General features: G+C 40.7%; 1 protein-coding gene across 1 annotated transcript; it reads right to left on the bottom strand.

Annotated features, from left to right (window-relative positions):
• Nucleotides 1–4,713: 4,713 nt before the first annotated feature.
• ATOX1 (antioxidant 1 copper chaperone) lies at nt 4,714–17,522 on the bottom strand. The gene is made up of 4 exons (XM_014063119.2): nt 17,395–17,522; nt 11,635–11,710; nt 9,089–9,259; nt 4,714–4,971 (listed from the first exon to the last, which is right to left on the bottom strand). Exons 1-3 carry the CDS (start codon nt 17,398–17,400, stop codon nt 9,135–9,137), a joined length of 207 nt encoding a protein of 68 aa, XP_013918594.2. The 5' UTR covers nt 17,401–17,522; the 3' UTR covers nt 4,714–4,971; nt 9,089–9,134.
• Nucleotides 17,523–18,933: the final 1,411 nt, after the last annotated feature.

Below are 18,933 nucleotides of genomic sequence, written 5' to 3'. Positions count from 1 at the left end.
AGGATATTGTTCCCAGACAGACCATGCAGGTCTTATAATAGTGTACCCATTGCTAAATAATATGGTGCTGCTGGTTGTCCTCTTCTTCTCTTTCTCTTCATCCTCCCCAGCAGTAAAGCCTTCTCGAGAGAGCTGGGTCTTCACATAATACTGCATGTTCAAAATATGATACTTCACCTACCGTAGTTAGATCAAGTGAGAATTCTGGAGTTCTTTTTGATCCACTTATCTGTTTTCTTGGCTATCTAGGATATTTTTAGGAGTCTTGAGCACCAAAAGCAAGAATAGTATCCAGTCCAGCTTCTCCAAAGTCTATCTTTAACTTCCATGGAACGTTACAGAGAAAACCATTGACTGCTTGATTCTGATTTTTGTAGGCATAAACATGTCATGTCATCAAAATGCATTTTTCTTTCCTCTTTTTGCTTTAAATACTTTCCCAAGCACCTTCTTACTTTAGCTGTGCAAGTGGGTTGATCTTTGTGTCTTGGGTGAATATATACTCTTGGTGTATATTTATGGCTTCCTTTAACCATCCCTTCCAGGAATGCTCCCCTCCTCACACACCTATCCCCCCAATGAGGCAATATTGTGAAGAACCAAGAAGCAATGTGAACAAAAGAAATGTGATAGCAATGTGAACAAAAGAAACAAAGACATAAATACATTTCTAGTTTCCTTTTTCAAAGGGTTATTCTTTAACAATCTAATTTATGGGGAGGGGGATTTTTTTAGCTGCTCTTACTTAGGTAGTAGCGCTCCAACTCCCCTCCTTCCAGAAAACCCCTTGCTTATCAACCACAAAGGTCAATTACACAAAGAATCACTTCTAAAAAAGAATAAGCAGGATGTCTCTTGCTAGATGGCCAGCGTTTCATTTTTGGATTACTATGATTTGGAGGGGAGGGAATAGAGAGAAGGCAAGAACCTTAAAAGCAACTATCTCATTGGCATTTAAAGAAGAATGGGTAGAACTTGGGATGAATAGATGTCTCCTTTAGGTTACATTTCAGAAAATAATATTGCTAAGCTTAAAACGAATAAGGCTTCTGAACATCTACATGAATAAGGCCTCTGAACATCTCCTCCTCCTCCTCCTTTATAAGGATCCAAGGCCAATCTTATGAAAGAGGAGTTCCCTCATTTAGGGCACCAGTTGGATGAGATTCACAGGGTTATGAGTGTGACATGCGAAACCATGTTTTAACTCGTACAACTGAAATTCTCAGCATGTTTATTTTAGCTGCTTTTCATTATTGTAACTACAGCTTACTTGTTTATGTTTCATTATTGGCAGAGATTATTAGAAATAAAATGCTTAGAATAAACATACAAGAACTACTTCAATCTTGATACTTCACTTCTAAGTCTTTTCTATGTGTATCTGTCCTGAAAAGTGATGCTCTAAAATAAGCAGTTTGTCCAATGGATCAGCTCCAAGATTTTGTAATGCTGGATGGAGAATTTGGAAACTGAAGTCCCAATACATTTAGAGCACACAAAGCTGGGGAAAATCATTGAACTCAAAATGCTATTCTTGGGTTAGGATTAGATAGAGTGGAGAGAGGAGGGAATTGTGAATAGAGAGAGTAAAAAAGAGATGCATCTTTCCGATTGTAACCTTATTTTTATTCATTTCACATTTCCTGTTTGGCAATGTATACTGCTATGATAGAAATACATACATATATTTCCAAGCAACAACATATATTCTGATCCAGAGGTGGTATTCAGCAGGTTCTGACCAGTTCTGGAGAACTGGTAGTGGAAATTTTGAGTAATTTGGAGAACCGATAAATACCACCTCTGACTAGCACCGCCCCCATTTATTCTCTGCCTCCTGAGTCCCAGCTGATTGGGAGGAAATGTGGATTTTGCAGTAACCTTACCCTGGAGTGGGGTGGGAATAGAGATTTTACGGTATCTTTCCCCTGCCACGCCCACCAAGCCACGCCCACCAAGCCACACCCACAGAACTGGTAGTAAAAAAATGAATCCCACCACTGTTCCAATACCTCCAGAGATCTCTTAGCTATTAGCTAGATTTTCAGCTTGCTTGTAGAGTGCAGTATTAATTTCAGTTTTTAAGTGTATCATCTACTGAGACTTATTGTACACAAAAGAGGGCAGGACTGAACATAAAAACTTTCTGATTTATTGAAGGTGCCAACTGTTTTTGGCTTGCTGTTTTGTTCTGCCAATAGAAAGAACTATAGAAAACCTTCACCAAAACTCTAGCCATGCTGTTTCTTCAACTCAAATGCTCAGCTAGCTTGACAAGTAAAGTACCAATTTAGACAAGAAAACATTGGGTTGTGGATTGGAGACCAGTGGTCAAAAATGTTCTCTGTGTGCCACATAAATTGTCCTCTTAAGTCTTGCAATAATATCATTAAATTTCAAAGAAAAAAAATGCAGCAGTAGCTTTTCTGACCATAAGAAAAAGGACAACAACAAATCCATTGAAGTAATGTTAGGCTACCTGAAGTTTTATAAAATAGTTTTAAATGTCCACAAATTCTTCATAAGTCAGAATGCTTTGAAAAGAGAGGAAGAGTAGTAGATGGGTGGGAGACTAAGTGAAGTACGGAATGTGGCTGATCATGACTGGATGGATATTCTCCTTTGTTCCCTTTCAGAATGTAATTTAGATGGAAGAACTGACTTCCTCAGGCACACTTTATCTTTTTCTAAGGCTGTTGAGTAACTATACACAAAAGATTCATCTCTAGCCAAACTGACCAGTATTGTCCTTACTAATAGCAAGATGTGCTGCTTGAGGAATGGGTAACCTAGTTATCTTCTCTGTCTTTCTGCATGCTATCTTAATTATATCTAAAGCTCTGATGGGAGGTAGAGGTGAATGGACCCATCTCCTGATGACTATGATAGGGCCCTTGGTACTGAGCTTGGTTGATTGTTGTCCACATTTCATTACCCAGTTAGGTAATGTAATCAGCTGTTACATTACTTGATGATCTTACCTGAAATCTTTGCAAGCAACTGCAGAGAGCACCATGGGCTCCACAGAGCAGCCCTGAGTTACATATATTCTCTTCTATGCATGACTATATGGAAGATTAAAGCTTGTAATACAACAGTGGTGAACAGTGAAGGCCATGAATTGCTAAATGAATGAAAACAATAATAGAAATGTCCATTGTCTGTCAAAGTAAGAGAAACGAAAGGATGCTACAGATCTGACTGAATGTAAATGATCTCAAGGAGTTGATGAATGTATTAATGGAAGCCAGGAGTTGTATTATTTAAATAGGGAACCTCTGGTTCTAATAAGAATTTATCCTGATAGCCTTTGAAAAGGAGAAATACTAAAACAAGGAGGACATACCAATGCATATTTAAAAAAAGGCTTATTACTACCTTAACAGAGATTTTAGAAAAGCACAGCTAGTCATAACAATGATAAAAGAACAGGATTTCTCACACATTGCAAGGCCACGAACCACAAATATTTCAAAGGAGATTAATCTTTCTCATAACCCTGCAATGATAAATTTAGGACTCTGCTCCAAACAATACAATTTAAGAAAGATTAAATTGAAAACTGTCAGAAATGCAGTGGACTTGGAATGTAGATGGAACTCCCAAGAAAAGGATTTCTTGATGATAAAAAGTTAGAAAATGTTATGCCTATCTTATTCTTTTGTTATGCTTCATTTAGTGAATTGAAGATGTAAGGAGACATCGCTTGGTTATCTTCTGCTGTGAATGTTGAAAATATGTTTAGATTTTTTTCCTTGTTTAACTTATGAAATGGTTTTATGGCTGTCTCTGAAGAACCTAGCTATTTACAAAATCTGAATCATGGTACTTTGCCTATGTGTGCAAGGGGTATTTTAGAGATTTTTACCCTCAGAAGTTCTACCCAGTTGTGGGGGAAAATCACTCCATTTTCATCTGTTATCCAACATCAATTTTCAAAAAAATAATAATTAATATATCTATTTGTTTATAAAATAGTACTTTATCATCATCTGAGGCATAAATTCCCAACACCCAAGTCTTAAAGGTAAAGGTTTCCCTCGCACATATGTGCTAGTTGTTCCCGACTCTAGGGGGCGGTGCTCATCTCTGTTTCAAAGCCTAAGAGCCAGTGCTGTCCGAAGATGTCTCCAGGGTCATGTGGCCGGCATGACTAAATGCCGAAGGCGCATGGAACGCTGTTACTTTCCCACCAAAGGTGGTTCTTATTTTTATACTTGAATTTTTATGTGTTTTCGAACTGCTAGGTTGGCAGAAGACCCAAGTCTTAGTCCCATGCAAATTAACTTCTGCTTCAGGAAATCTACCATGTTCATCAATTAGTACAAGTTTTGGTTTTAGTTGGGGATTAATATATAAAACCATTAAATTTATTTTTTCTGCTGATAATTGTATATTGTTTGTAAGCCACCCAGAGGTGCTGTTGAGATGAGTGGATATATAATTTGCAGAAAAGGAAGGGAGAAAGGAAGGGAAGCCCTATTTGTATGGAAAGGAAAGTATAGTTAAGAGTGGATGTAAAAACTACATCGCCTCAATTTGGCCCTGGCACATTCCTATATATCATTCTGCAATCTGAGATTCTCAAGAATATTTGACATTCTTCACCATCTGTAGCATCATAGCCATTTCTTGGGTGAATATAAATCAAACCAACTTGCTTCTTTTAAAGGCTACTGGCTGCTCCTGAAGAAATGCACAGAGTCAAAATTGTTACATGAAAATAGGAACAGCTCCTTGCTTTATTACAAGATCATAAAAGAAGAATGCATAAGCGTTATGTTTGTGGAAAGAGACCTGGGCCATCTGGGGTCACATTTTCTCTTAGTCCTTTTCCCCAAGGAAAGCTGTTTTCTTCCCGCCCTTTTTCTCTCTTCCAACATCTGGCCAGGCAACTGCAGTCAAAGGAATAGGATTGATGGAAGTAGAAGTAATTGCCTTCTTACTGAAGCCATGTTAAAAGCATTGCTGGAAAACCAGAAGTAAAAGAATTAGACATGATCTCCACCTGCTGGGGGAACTACATAACAACACATCTACTTTAAGTAAATTTGTGAAAACATTATCAGAATTTAAAATACCCATACATTCACAGTATATAGGTAGTCCTCGACTTATGCCCACAATTGAGCCCAACATTTCAGTTGCTAAGCAAGACAGTTGTTAAGTCAACTTAGCTCCATTTTACGATGTTTCTTGCCACAGCTGTTAAGTGAATCATTGCAGTTGATATGCCAGTATCCCAGTAGTTAAATGAATCTAGCTTCCCCGTTGATTTTGCTTGTCAGAAGATTGCAAAAGGTGAGCACATGACCACAGCGTACGGCAAATACATAAATACATGCCAGTTGCCAAGGGTTCAAATTTTGATCATGTGACCACAGGAATACTGCAGTGGTCGTGTAAAAAATGTGCACAAGTCACTTTTTTCAGTGCCAGTGTAACTTCAAATGGTCACTAAGCAAATGGTTGCAAGTTGAGGACTACCTGTAAATGGATACAAAATAAGCACAGCGGTTCCTGGTAGCAGCAGTAATTGATGTTAATAGAATCCCCTTGAATTGGTTAATAATACCCTGTTTCCCTGAAAATAAGACCTCCCAGATACTGTGTTTCTCCAAAAATGCAACATGTCCTGAAACTAAAGCCTTGCCACATTTTTCAGGTGGGCAAAAATATAAGCCCCCGCCCTGAAAATAACCCCCCTAGACAACCCCCCCTACAGTGAGGCAGAGCACAGCTCACCAATCTAGCGGTATCCCGAAGGCGCCAAGCCGTGGGAGCCGGGGGGGGGGGGGGGGGGCGGAGCGGAAGAAAGGCACTCACATTGCTTGGCACCTTCGGGATACCGCTAGGTTGGAGAGTGGCATTCTGCCTGGCTGGAGGGGGGAATTGCCAGGTGGCTGCTCCCTTGTGAGCAGGCTCCCGAAGAACCGGGCACAGCCTCAGGGGCGAAGCAGCTATGAGGTGACCATGTTCACGAACAGCCACCCGGCAAAGCCCCTTTCCAGCCAGGCAGAGCACCATTCACTGACCTAGGGAGTATCCCTAAGGCGCCAAGCCATGTGGCACTCTGCCCACCCCCAGCTCCCGTGGCTTGGCACTTTCTGGATACCCCAGTACAGCCTGCCCATAACCATACAACATGCTCCTAGAGCTGCCACTGCTGGAAGACTTGGAAGCCAAGTTCCTGAGTTTGGAAGCCGGACAAGAAATTTTGCTCAGAGCTCGGCGGCAGCTGCAAGGACAGCTGGCCCAGGGCATGGTGAGGCTGGGGGGCATGACAGCTGGGGGCGGAGCAGGCGCTCGCACAACCCCCCTCTTCAGCTGGGGGTATCTTGTGGCTGTTTGTGAGCATGGTCACCTCATGGCTGCTTTGCCCCTGAGGCTGTGCCCGGCTCGGGAGCAGCCTCCTGGCAACCCCAAAACAATAAGCCCTCCCCCTCTAATAAACTGAAGGCTATATTTCATGGGTCAAAAAATATAAGACCCTGTTGTATTTTCAGGAAATAATAAGGCCAATTGGGCTTTTGAGTGCATGCGCTAAAATAAGCCCTCCCCCAAAAATATTGCAACACACAGCCATGAGGTGCCTGCTGCACACCTCCTGCACACTCGACGTGCCTCCTGCACACTCGCCGCCTCCTGCACCTCAAAAATAATAAGACCTCCCCGAAAATAAGGCCAAGCTCTTATTTCGGGGGGGGGGGTTCAAAAGAAAATAAGACCATGTCTTATTTTTGGGCAAACATGGTAGCATCCTTTGGTGCTATTTATGAAATTAGTAACTATTGTTTCTATTTTGCTGTGTTTTGAATGTTCCTATTTCTGACTTTACTTTTAAAACTTCACCCTTTACTTTAACTACTCCAATATGTCCTAATATGTGCTTTTTTTCACGAGGCAACTGGACTTACTGGTTTTCTTTGAAGACATTTCACTTCTCATTTGGCTTCTAATCCAAGAAGCTTCTTCAAACCAGTAAGACCAGTTGCCTCTTTAAAAAAAAAACACCTTTGGGAAAACCATGACCTCGATGACTGAGAATCTCCATAGATATATACTCCAATATGGTAGCTATCAAAACTCAGTGTAGATGGGAAGCATGTCTTACGGCTTAAAACACCATAAATTACTTCTGCCACCACCACACCCTATCCACATTCCTGCAAAAATAATTTTTTTTAAAAAAGGCATGCTTCACAGCAGCGGATCCTACTGATATCTCTGTAAAAAAAAAATCCACTAAGATAGAAATATAAAGCCCATTTGTTTGGATTACTAGAATGTGCTCCGTTTGGGGCAGCCCTTGGAAACAACTTGGTGCAGAATGTAATATGGCAAGGCAACAGCACCATTACAGGGTAACATTGATTTTGAAGTTGCTGCACTGGCTATCTAAGCTTCCAGGTCCAATTCATAGTTAGTGCTAGTGAGTTACCTACAACGCTGTTTTGCAATGTTTGGGAGTAAGCACTACTTTGTAAAAACTGACTTTGTCCATTTAGCTCAATCATCTCAAGAAGGCCCAGTAAGAGTTCTCCTTCCATAAAAGGGGTTCATGGGATTTGGGCCATCTCTCTAGTGGCTCCCATGCTCCAGAACAGTTATGGTGCGAAGAGGGAACATGTTCGTACTTTGTGCACTCCTCTGGGCTGCAACCCAGAAGAGGAGCTGCCATGGGGACATGCACTCACTGGAAAATGAACTTCTGGTTTTTGGCACATGCATGTGCGCATGATCAACTGGTTGACATTCATGCTCACACTGAAAAATGGAAGACCAGGTCTTCCAGTTTCCAGCACTGCCGCATGCAAGAAGGCCAGCTGATTGTTGCGTGCGCATGCGTGGCAGAAACCCAGAAGAGGAATGGGCAACACTGCCTGTGCCAGGTGACATGGCTCTGCGTGCCACTTCAGGCACGCATGCCATAGGGTCGCCATCACGGCTCTAGAACATGATTTCCCAAGAAGTACATAGAGCCCCTTTTTTATTGCCTTCCATAAAACTCTTAAGACACTTCGTTCTATGATGCTTTTGACCCTATTTGACTGTGTGACTTCATCTTGGTTTGCATACAACCCTCTCATTTCTTCTCCACCTAAGGAAAAGTGTTCAATCTATAATTGGAACCTGAAGCTCAACTCATTTAAGATGAAAGTACAAGGGAGGGAGGATGTGCTTCATCCAATTAAAAGAATAAGTTCAGTTCATGTAAGACAGGTTTATATTTTGGCAAAGCCCGTTTATTATTAAGTTTACCAAAATTTTAGCTTTATGCTCTGGCTGGATATAGAAAGAGACTTGATGTGGCCAGAAGAGATTAAGTGCTATGAAAGTATGTAAAATCAATCAGAGAAGGTAAGACTGAAAAAATGAGCTGTGGTTAGTTGAATCTTATAGCAATGCTGTCTGCGCAGTCTCCAGTTCTCTGAAAGGGTACTTTTCTTTTTAGGAGGCCTAAAAAGTATTGTAACAAATAAATTAAAATTAAATAAACATAGGGCCTAAACACTTCTTGTGGAGATGAATGGCTGCTGCATACTTACTTCTGTAGTCATTCCTGCACAACTTGGAAAGAAAACAGATCATGCTGTAAGATTTTTGGGGAAAGAGGACACCTGATTAAATTGATGCCTTGCTTCTACATCTTACCAAACTGATTATTGGACAGATTTAACTCCTCCTAAAATGCAAGGTATGTGCAGACCTAGCTGTTTGCTCAGCAATCTGTTGGATCAGGCTTAGTCTGGATATTTCCTGTGTGTTCACAGCTTCAAAGCTCCAACACAAGTCCAGCTATAACTAATACAACTATTTTGTCTTTTGTGCTAGGGATGGTGTGGTGATGCCAAGCCTCTACTCTTGGGAAGAACCACACCTATAAAAATATGACATTAATTCTTTCACACCGAACTCCTTTTATTTCTGCTAATCTGAAGCAGGAGACAGTAGAGTTAGTCTTCACAAAACAAATATCCAATCAATATATTGTATTACCATCTGAGGCTGCTTTTCCAGCACATTTCACATTATATTCAGTTCTGCTCTAGAAAGCAGTTTTTAAATAATTCTGACAACTGACCTTTCTTAAAGTAAAAGAGCCCAATCAGCAACATTTCTCTAAGTGCTTATTTCTCCCCGAGATAGGAGGTATTTTTCCCAGTTTTCTTCAGGGTGTCCAACAATGTATCAACACTGTGCGTAGAATCAATGCTCACTTTCTTGTTGGGTAGGTCGATTTCAAACTGAACACCTGAGAGAGGAAAGAAATAACAGGCATGGTATTTCTCACCTAACAGTGGGAACAATAAACCAGCTTGCCTTCAGAAGCTGTGGGAGTTCCATCACTGGAGGTTTTTAAGAAGAGATTGGATAGCTGTTTGTCTGAAATGGTATAGGGTCTCCTGCTTGAGCAGAGGGTTGGACTAGAAGACCTCCAATGTTCCTTCCAGCTCTGTTATTCTGTGTGTATTAAGATAGCAGTCCCAACCTTTCTGGTTCAGTGGACCAGTGGAAGTGATGGTGGCAGTGGAGGGAGGAAGAGGGGATGGTTTTGTGTGGCTTTCACAAATGCAGCTTGTCATGTGTGTACTCACCCACCATATCCATGGCCCAGTTCCCAACCCTGTATTAAGGATTTAGGGAATGGCACATCTTTCTTGAAATAAAACTGTCCTTTAAGAGTATAAATATCTGACTAAATAAAATGATAGTTAATGTCTATGCCTTACTACAATATAGAACAGTTTATTTATCTATCTGGATACATGGGCATAATGTGCAAAGTAATGTTGGATTGTACTTAACAGGTATTGATTTATTTAAAGTTGCCCAACATTGCTTGCAAACAGAATATACTGACCTAACAACACCTTGCTGATTTGTCAAATTACCAAAGTTACTTGGAGATCTTGCTTACTGCATGGTCAAAGTACAACATTATCACTGGACTTCTGCTGAAGTGTGCACATTCTCTAGTGTTTCTGGGGAAAAAATATGCAGATTTTCCAGGGTAACAGTATAAAATGCTACAGAAGACTTACATATTTCTTACTTATATATTTTCCAAAATTTGAAAGAAGCTATGTATATTGCCTAGAAAAGAAGAAGACAACATCTCTCTATCTAGACATATGGTTAAATGAACCATATTACAATATGTCAAAAATGATAAATGTGCATAATGATACAGGTAGTTCTCAGCCACAATTTCTGTTGCTAAGCAAGGCAGTTGTTAGATAAGATTTCATGACCTGTTCTGCTATGGTTGTTAAGTGAATCACTGCAGTTTTTAAGTGAATCAGGTGGTCATTACATGATTCAAGCTCCCGCATTGACTGTGCTTGTTGGAAGCCAGTTGGAAAGGTTGCAAATGGCAATCACATGATCCCCGGATGCTGCAACCATGAAAAAAAAGAAATACATATTGGTTTTTCAAGCACCTAATTTCTCATCACGTGACTGTGGAAATGCTGCAATGGTTGTAACTGTGAGAACAGTTCGTAATCCACTTTTTTCAATGCCATTGTAACTTTGAAAATCACCTAATGAATGGTTGTAACTCGAGGACTACTTGTACACCCATTTGATCTACCTTAATCATAGCCCTAAATTTAGTTTACATACAAAACAGAGAACTTGAGGCTTCTTAGTGCATTTCACCAAATCACATTCATAAGGCCGTTATTTAATTCTGAACATGGAAGGATATTCTGTATAGGGTTTTGATGGTGAACCTATGGCATGGGCAGAAGTGGCAAGCAAAGCCCTCTCTGTGGGCACACACACCAGCTGTTCTTCTAATTTCCGGTGCGCCAGCCAGCTGGTCTTCGCGGGCACCAGAAAACAGCCCCAAAACCAGCCTGAAAATGGCTCGAAAAACTGTGAAAAACAGCCAAGAAACAGGCATGTGCACCAGCCAGTTGGTCTTGGGTTTCCGGTGCACATATATGCACGCACATGTGTTCCAGTTTGGTCACTGGGTGCCAAAAAGGTTTGCCATAGGGTATCTTTAACAAAGGCCACATTATATCAATTCTAATTTAGGGCAGAAGGAGGGTAGGGCCCTATTAAGATCTGGAAGAGAGTAGTACATGTTTTTTCAAGACCAAAAGTTACATAGAATAACTATTTGTTAAATGGACATAGGATCAAGTCCTTGATGATGCAAAGAGAATAAAGTTTACATGAAGGTCTGTTATAATCCAGCAAAGGAAATCCGATTAAAGGAAGGGGTATCTTCATTTTCCCATTAACAATATCATGAAATGCAAATTCAACATGTCTTTTCAACAGATATTTAGTTCAGGTGAACAGAAAGGCAGCCTTTAATAATAAATTCAGCACATAAACATGAATTTACTGAGGTATACAGTGCGGGGAAAACATTCTTCTAGTCTGGTAAAATTATCAAAAATGTTTTAGTGGGATATCATCTTATCTGCCCTTCTAGCAAGAGAATTCTTTCCACCTCATATGAGCAGCCATTTCAGAAGTCTTCACTGCTTAGATCTATGTTCCCAATGTCAGTTTTTCTAGATACGGTTATGAGCTGAACTCTTAAGTGTTCCAAGCAAAAACAGTTGGAAAGTCTGGTTTAAATATTAGAGTCTGCCAAGTTTCTCTCACCTCCAAGTTTGTTGAGAACACGGGTAACAGCATTGAGGCATCCTTCACAGGTCATATCCACAAAGAACTCATGTTTCTGAAATCACAAGAAGTAAAATGGTAAGATTACTGAAACACATCATTGTTTAAATCAGGGGTCCCCCCCCCAACCCCTGGGCCGCAGCCCACTATCGGGCCTTGAGTCTGTCGAAACCAGGCTGCGAAAGTGATGGGTGAGCACGTGCCAGAAATGTTGGGGAACTCTGGTATAAATTGCGTGTACAACCCAGAGCACAGTTAAATATTGTGTTAACCAAGAATATTCACAAATCTTCACTCTAGAGAACATAAACATGCAAACATAATTTGCTCTAATTTTAAGTGTTAGTTTTTCAAATGATAAATGCATTACTTTTAAAAATACAATGATAAGCAAAATAACATTTCCTTTCATTCATTCACTCATTCAATCAATCAATCAGGCTGAGTTGCAAAAAATAGAAACAATATGTATGCTAGCACAGACAGGAAATGCTTATATAGGAATTTCCAGTGATTCTTTATACTATTTTTCCTAAACAGCATGCTTCATGCTGCTGGCTGATATCCAAAACGTGTCTTTACCTTCCCTATGATGAACCCAGTGTTTCTCCTTGAACAGGTCCCTGAACAAACAGTGTATCCAAACAATCAGGTCTACTTTTAAAGCAACTCCAGGGTAGCCATCATGACAGCTTGTATTCGAAAGTTTTCAGAGAATAAAAAAGTATTTCCATTTGTGTCTCCTTCAATTATAGTGCCTGACCCTAAAAGTCCTCTTTGTCCACACTATGCACTTGATCATGTCCCCTTCTTATCCATGCATTTCTATATCAGGGGTCCCCAACCCCTGGTCTGTGAACTAGCACTGGTTCGTGGCATGCCAGAAACCCGACAGAGCAAACAAGTAAAGCCCCATCCGCAGGATGCAAGCATCACATGAAACCACGCCCACTCCAGTCCACGGAAAAACCTCTCTCCCTGGAACCGATCCCTGGTGCCCAAAAGGATGAGGGCCACTACTCCATATGATTCTAAATATTTGGAGGGAAGAATTTTTTATTTGTTACATATCCATTCCCCCCCCCCAATTATACAGTTCTAGCCCCGCACCCCAAGAACATTAAATCATTACCTATACAATCTAGAACCTATGAAAATTCAATTCCAATTTATTTACATATGCATTTACAGTGGTACCTTGGTACTCAACTGCTTTGAAACTCATCAAATTTGATACTTGAAACTCATTGAATTTTGATGCGAAAATTCTGTCCTGGTACCTTGGTTTTTCTGTACTCAAAGCACAAACTAGAACTTGTTGGTGTTGGCTATCTTGTGACTCACTATATTATTCCTTATGGGAAAAATTTGTTTGGTACTCATCATGCCTTCCAGACCCAATTAAAGATGAGTACCGAGGTATCACTGTAATATACCGTCACACAAAAAACTCTTGGATAATGGAAGGGTGACAATTTCAGAACGTAATCTGGAAATATTTGAAAACGGATGAGTCTTTCAGCAATTTATTAGGCATAATCTTTGAAGACCACCATAATCTGTCAATATTTTTGCACATGTGGTATAACACAGTCCTGAAAATAGAATAGATCTTAAATTGGCACCAGTACTACCTCTGTAGAAATGTATATTAGAAGAATGGATAAAGTAAAGCAAGAGGATCACACACTTTAATATGTGAATCACAACTTGCATTCTTTGTAAACAATTCAGCCCTCGGAGAATTATCCAATTGTCTCTGGGATTTTTGTGCACTCTTGCTAGAATTTATTGCACAGGGAGGTAGTCAAGGAGAGAAGTAAGAATCATTATGAGAAGGACTAACCGATTTTTAAAGTAACACTTCAAATACATTTCTCAGAGATTGAAAATGGAGAAAAGTGTGGAATACTCAAATGCATAATCAGACTAACTTAAGGAACGTGTGGACAGAAGTGGATACAAGTCTTAATGCCATAAGCAGGGCCAATTCTCTGAGTCTAGCTTGTTTCCCCTAAGAGACAGACTGAACACCAGAGATTTACTGATGTAACACCTGAAAATTCCATTATTTTGCTTTTCAATTTCTATGAGAATAAACTCTTAGTTTGCCTTTATTTATGCATTTGAGCCATCCGCCAAACCTTGCATTTCAATTTCTTTTGTTATGTTCTTTATGGATCACAAGGGGAATAAGATCTGTCAACATGACGTAGCTGCAAAGAGGCAAATGAAGTTTTAAGCTGAATCAACAGGAGGGTATAATTTCCAAATCGCAGATGCCAACAGTCCATTCTCTTTTTTGTACTTGACAGCTCATACTTGAATTTGTTCTTAAAAGAGAACAAAGAGGATCTAAGAGGTGGAAACTCAATCCTACACAAGAGACTAAAAAAAATAAAAAGAAATGTAAGGAAAGATTGAGCACTCTTCATTTTTTTGAATAGCTGGCGCACAGAAGGACATGAATCATCCTTTTTCATATCACAATGCAAGACCCAGAGTAATGGTCTTAAATAGGGGAAATTAGTAATGGCCAAAGCAGTTTGACCAAATCAGAAGATAGACAGTCAACTGGTAGAGGGACTTTAACGGCACCCACTGGTTTAAATGGCCTCTTCCAACTCTATGAGCCTGATCAAGGAACGTACTGTACGGGGAAACTAAAAATTATTATATTTATGGTAGTTCCATTAGTATGATAAGTGTTCATGGATATCAGCTCAATTAATCAGATGTATTAGATTGAACTTTTAGGTGCCACAAGGCTCTATCAAGTTTCCTATTCTAGAATCTGAACTACAATGAAGAGTGAGTGCTATATATGACCGTGTAAGCTATTCAGGATCACATCTCCCATTATTTAAAAGGAGGCCCATGATGCAGCCAGTCAGGATCAGCAGAGGAAAGGTGATGACTTCTTTCATCTACCCTTTATCCAGAACAAAGAAAGACACAGTGGTTAGTTTGTAAGTTCTGATGGAGAAAAGAGTAGAGGAAGCATAGAGTAGTCCTATGCGCCCTTCCATGTCCCTTACAAAGCTGCCAGTAGCCGTGCAGTAAGGACAAACATAGGCCTCAGTAATGCCACTCTTTTATGTCCTCTGTTGCCTCAGTACAATCTCAAACCTCATTCCCCAGCTCACACAAAGCAACAAGATACTTGGATCACCCTGGATTAGCCAGAAGTGGCAGAAAGATTTGACCTGCAATTATTGGATGAACCTCCCTTACCCATCAATACTTTTTTTTCACTGTTGCTGCTCCTGCAACAATAAGCTACTTAATGTGCTGATTATGGAGCTGAACCAGACTTGGTGGCAGTGGGAAGATCAGAGAAAGGATAGGAAATGAGCTAGAACAGGCTCTGCTAATCTGTTGCATCAGTTAATCACCAGGACATTTCCATATAAGTGGCAAGTGGCTTAATTTTGCAATATGCAAACAGTTTACTAACAACTAAACATAAAACTGCAGTTGTGGTATTGAAGAACAAGTTCTGAAGAAGAACTATAATGCTTCCTAATATCCCAGCACTTGATTACATGGAGGAATTCCCTCATGGAGGAAAAACACAACTAAAATTATTGTAACAACAGGGAAAGATTAGAGTTACAGGGCATAATTGCACTGTGAAAGATCAAGAAGATGGAGGTTCTTCAGATGTTATTACTTGTCAACATGTTGAAATGAAGGGCTCCTTTTACTATGAATATCTCAAAACATGGAGAGCTATCCTTGGTCCCGCAGGGTTTTTTTGGCAAGCCCTGGATTAACTATTGAAATTGGTGGGGTTTCCTGCTATTTTAAGGCAAGCAACACACACAAGCTGAAGTCCACAAACAGTCTCAGCACAGTTAAAACAAGCAAACAAGCCAAAAATTACAACTTAAAATTTCCTATCCCCCAAACCAAGGGACAAAAACCAATAAATCTTGAACTGTCTTCACTTTATCCATAGTGGTTCTTCCCCCTCTTCTCCAAAATGTTTAAGTGCAGATTCTACTTTTTAAATTTTCCCACCTCTGCTGTAAGAATACACAAGGCTGGGTTGCAGAATGAAATAGACAAAAATGTAATTAGCCATGTTGTATCTCTGTGAATTGTACAAAGCCAGTCCATGTAATTAGTTCCATTTCATGCAAACCCAAAAACCCAGTTTAACTAAGGAGTAATGTCATAATACAAATACAATTAGTTAATTGCAATCCATCATTACTCAACACTATCAACTGAAGCCTATGTCCAGTCTATGTGCTTCTACAAATGCTCATTTCCCCTTTAAAAAAAAAGTATTCTCAGGTTTACCAAACTAGGATGTTATGCTCAAATAAAGTATTCATACACAGTATTCTCCAAACCAATGTTCCTGCATTATACTAAGATCTTAATTGCAAGAACTCCTAGCCAGACTGACTACTAGCTAGGAATGATTGGAGTTATTATAATTTTTGTACTGTGCATGGCTAGTTAGAAATTGCTGTTTATTTTATATGCAGCAGTTGCCATCATGAAATGGCTGTGTAAATGTGCCTAATAACTCCAAAAATGTATATATACACTTTAAGCGTATATAACATATTTTAAGCATCCAGAACAGCTCTATTTGGAAGGCCACAATTATCTGCAAAAAGCAATGGATAGAGATTTCATTTACTATGCATCATAATGGCCTGCAATGACACTGATGATAGTACTTTGAATTAAGTAGTTTGTTGGCACATGAAGGTGGAGATGGGGGCAAATTAGGCAGCTTTATAAAAACATGCTCTTTCATATGGCATTGGAGCAAAGACATACTATTAGCTCTAGATGAACACAGCCAGGAAGGGTGTATACTGTATTTACAGATATTTATAGTCAATAATTACGAGAACAATTGTCAAATATTCCTGGAGAAGGCTAGGTCTTCTCTTCCAATCCTGGTGACAGGTCATTTGGATCTGCCAGGTTTGTTGCGCTAAAACTCTCAGGATAGGATGAAACTCATTAGGAGAATACCAAGTTGGAGAAAATGGTATTAAACAGGACACACACACCCATGAGCATATATTCAAGGATTCATTTGTCCTGCGGAATGCATATGCATGAGAGACAGAAAAATGAATATATTGTGTGCAAAAGACGCTTATCCAAGCACAATTTTCCAGATGATGATGATGATGATGATTGGACGGGGTGAGGTTATAGGGTATTATACAAATGTGAGGTCTAAAAAACACCTACAAAACCCGTTGTCCAAAAGGACTAATTTCTCACAACATGCCTCATTCTAATTTTGAAGGGGGAAAAAAAGGCTGCCAGAAGCCTTTCCCAAACCGATGCTCTAGATGTAGATGTATTAAGACTCGGGGAATTCTAGAACACATCAACCCGGGGAAGGGGAATCCAAAGGCCACAGCAAAGGCTTGTGACAATCCCCCACGCCCATCCTCCCGCCCAGGGGCAGCTACCGGGGGGTGGGTCAACCTTCCTGCTGGAATCCTAACGCGATTTAGGAGCGCTTAGAGGTAGGGGATCAAACCAGGGCGTAAGCTAAACGGGACTCTCCCAACGAAAGGCGAAGAGCTTCTTCCCCAAAGATAGGAAACAGCGGAGGGGCACCGGAGGGCTGATGCCGCTACACAGCGAGAAGGATCGCCGGGCAACTTCCTTTGCAGCGTCTCCCTCTGGGGGCTCGGCCTTTTTCCCTCGCCACCCCAACCCGAGTGTCGGATTCACGCGTGGGCAAGCACCTACCGGCATGGCTGCTCCTCCAGAGACCTTCTCTCTTGCTCTCTCTCCTCGGCTAGCCCGATTGCTCGCCCAGCGTCAGCAAAGCAAAAGGCCGCCCCCGATCAGACCCGAGCTCGCTCCTCCTAGCGCTGACGCCGCAGCTCCTCCTTTCTAATCTGTCGCTGGCAGCCGGGCAGGCGTGGGTAGGGCGGGGAGAAAGAAGCGGGGCGCCCTGTGTTCTTCGTGCCGGCAGAGGGAGAAATTCCTTTGGGGAGCAGGGATCGAGGCAGGACCTCAGTTGGAGGGAGGGCGCCTGGCTGGGGAAGGAGTTTGGGGTGGTTGGGTGGACTGGTTCCAGCACCATCAGCCAGGCATGCCATGGCATCTTGTGCCCTTTTCCAGAACAGCCACATTTCTTCTGTAGGCAAGGAAAAATCAAAAACCCGCAGTCGGCAAATTCCCCAGCCAGCCCCAACAGTTGCTTCTTTCCTCCTTTTTAAAGGCGCTCAGGTCAGCAATGTTCATAGAGAAGCGTGACGCTGGAGAGCAACGGTGAGACCGCAGAACAATTCCTCGGGGTCTGCGAGGGCTTTTCCTTTAGCAAAGCAATTTATAAACACGTTTTTGATTGGAACAAAGCAAAACAAAATACTGGAAAAAATAAAACGAAATTGCTGCAGAGCGGCATCATTGCAGATACATTTTTTTTTTTAAAAAAAAGGGAAATTGCCTCCTGGGTTAGTAGTGTTTTGAAATTGGCAACCGTTTTGTGGGAGTAACCACTAACGTTAGCAATATGTCAAATGAGCTCAAAAAGCCATCTCAGGATATCAATGATTTTGAGATTGCTGTATTGGTAACTCATATGGCCCAATTAAAACTGCTGGTAGTTACCTATAGAACTCTTTACTGGGATCCCATTCTACCAAAACTGACCAGGCCAAATACCATGTAAGAGTCTAAAGTCTCCTTGTGGGATCTAGATAGTAATAGGAAATATATGCAGGCATATACGCTAGATGCAAAATGGTGGACATCACTGGGTGGGCCAAACTCTTGCTCTGGAGCATCCTTTCCCCAGAGTTGTGCTACAGCAGTGGTAGTCCACCTGGTCCTTACCGCCCACTTGTGATACTGAAGCACTTTCCTTTTTTTAATTTAATTGACTTCCTTACTTTAGAATCACCATTACTGTGGAATCGGTGTGCGGTTAGAAAATTTTACTACTAACAGAGATACAAAAGTGGGTGGTAGGTATAAAAAGGTTGACTACCCCTGTGCTAGTGTTTAAAAATCTTTTGATGACATTAATTTCCAAAGCAGATTTATTCAAGGGTAAGTCCCAATAAATACATTTAATTTTAAATACTTGTGCCTGTTTTGGAGGGGGTAATACTGCTTTGTATCTCCATATTGCAACGTGTCGCCTTTATTTTTATACCAAGTATTTACATGATTATATAAAACCATAGCAAGGAATAAAAGGCAAGCTAGAAAAATCTAAAATACTGTTAATACAAATGCATCTTGTCAAATGTTACTGTGGGCCTGATCGGGATTTTC

This window comes from Thamnophis sirtalis, unplaced genomic scaffold (genome assembly GCF_051295495.1).
Source record: "Thamnophis sirtalis isolate CommonGarterSnake01/CBP01778 unplaced genomic scaffold, rThaSir2_p1.2 scaffold_3, whole genome shotgun sequence".
NCBI classification, from domain to species: domain Eukaryota; kingdom Metazoa; phylum Chordata; class Lepidosauria; order Squamata; family Natricidae; genus Thamnophis; species Thamnophis sirtalis.
Note: the sequence above shows the minus strand (reverse complement) of the source record. Positions and strands in the feature narration are given on the sequence as shown.

What these genes read in the sequence shown, in the direction of transcription:
- ATOX1 (XM_014063119.2), bottom strand. An exon ending in TGTTCTCAACAAACTTGGAG is followed by an intron (nt 9,260 to 11,634) that starts GTGAGAGAAACT and finishes TTCCTCTCTCAG; the next exon opens with GTGTTCAGTTTGAAATCGAC.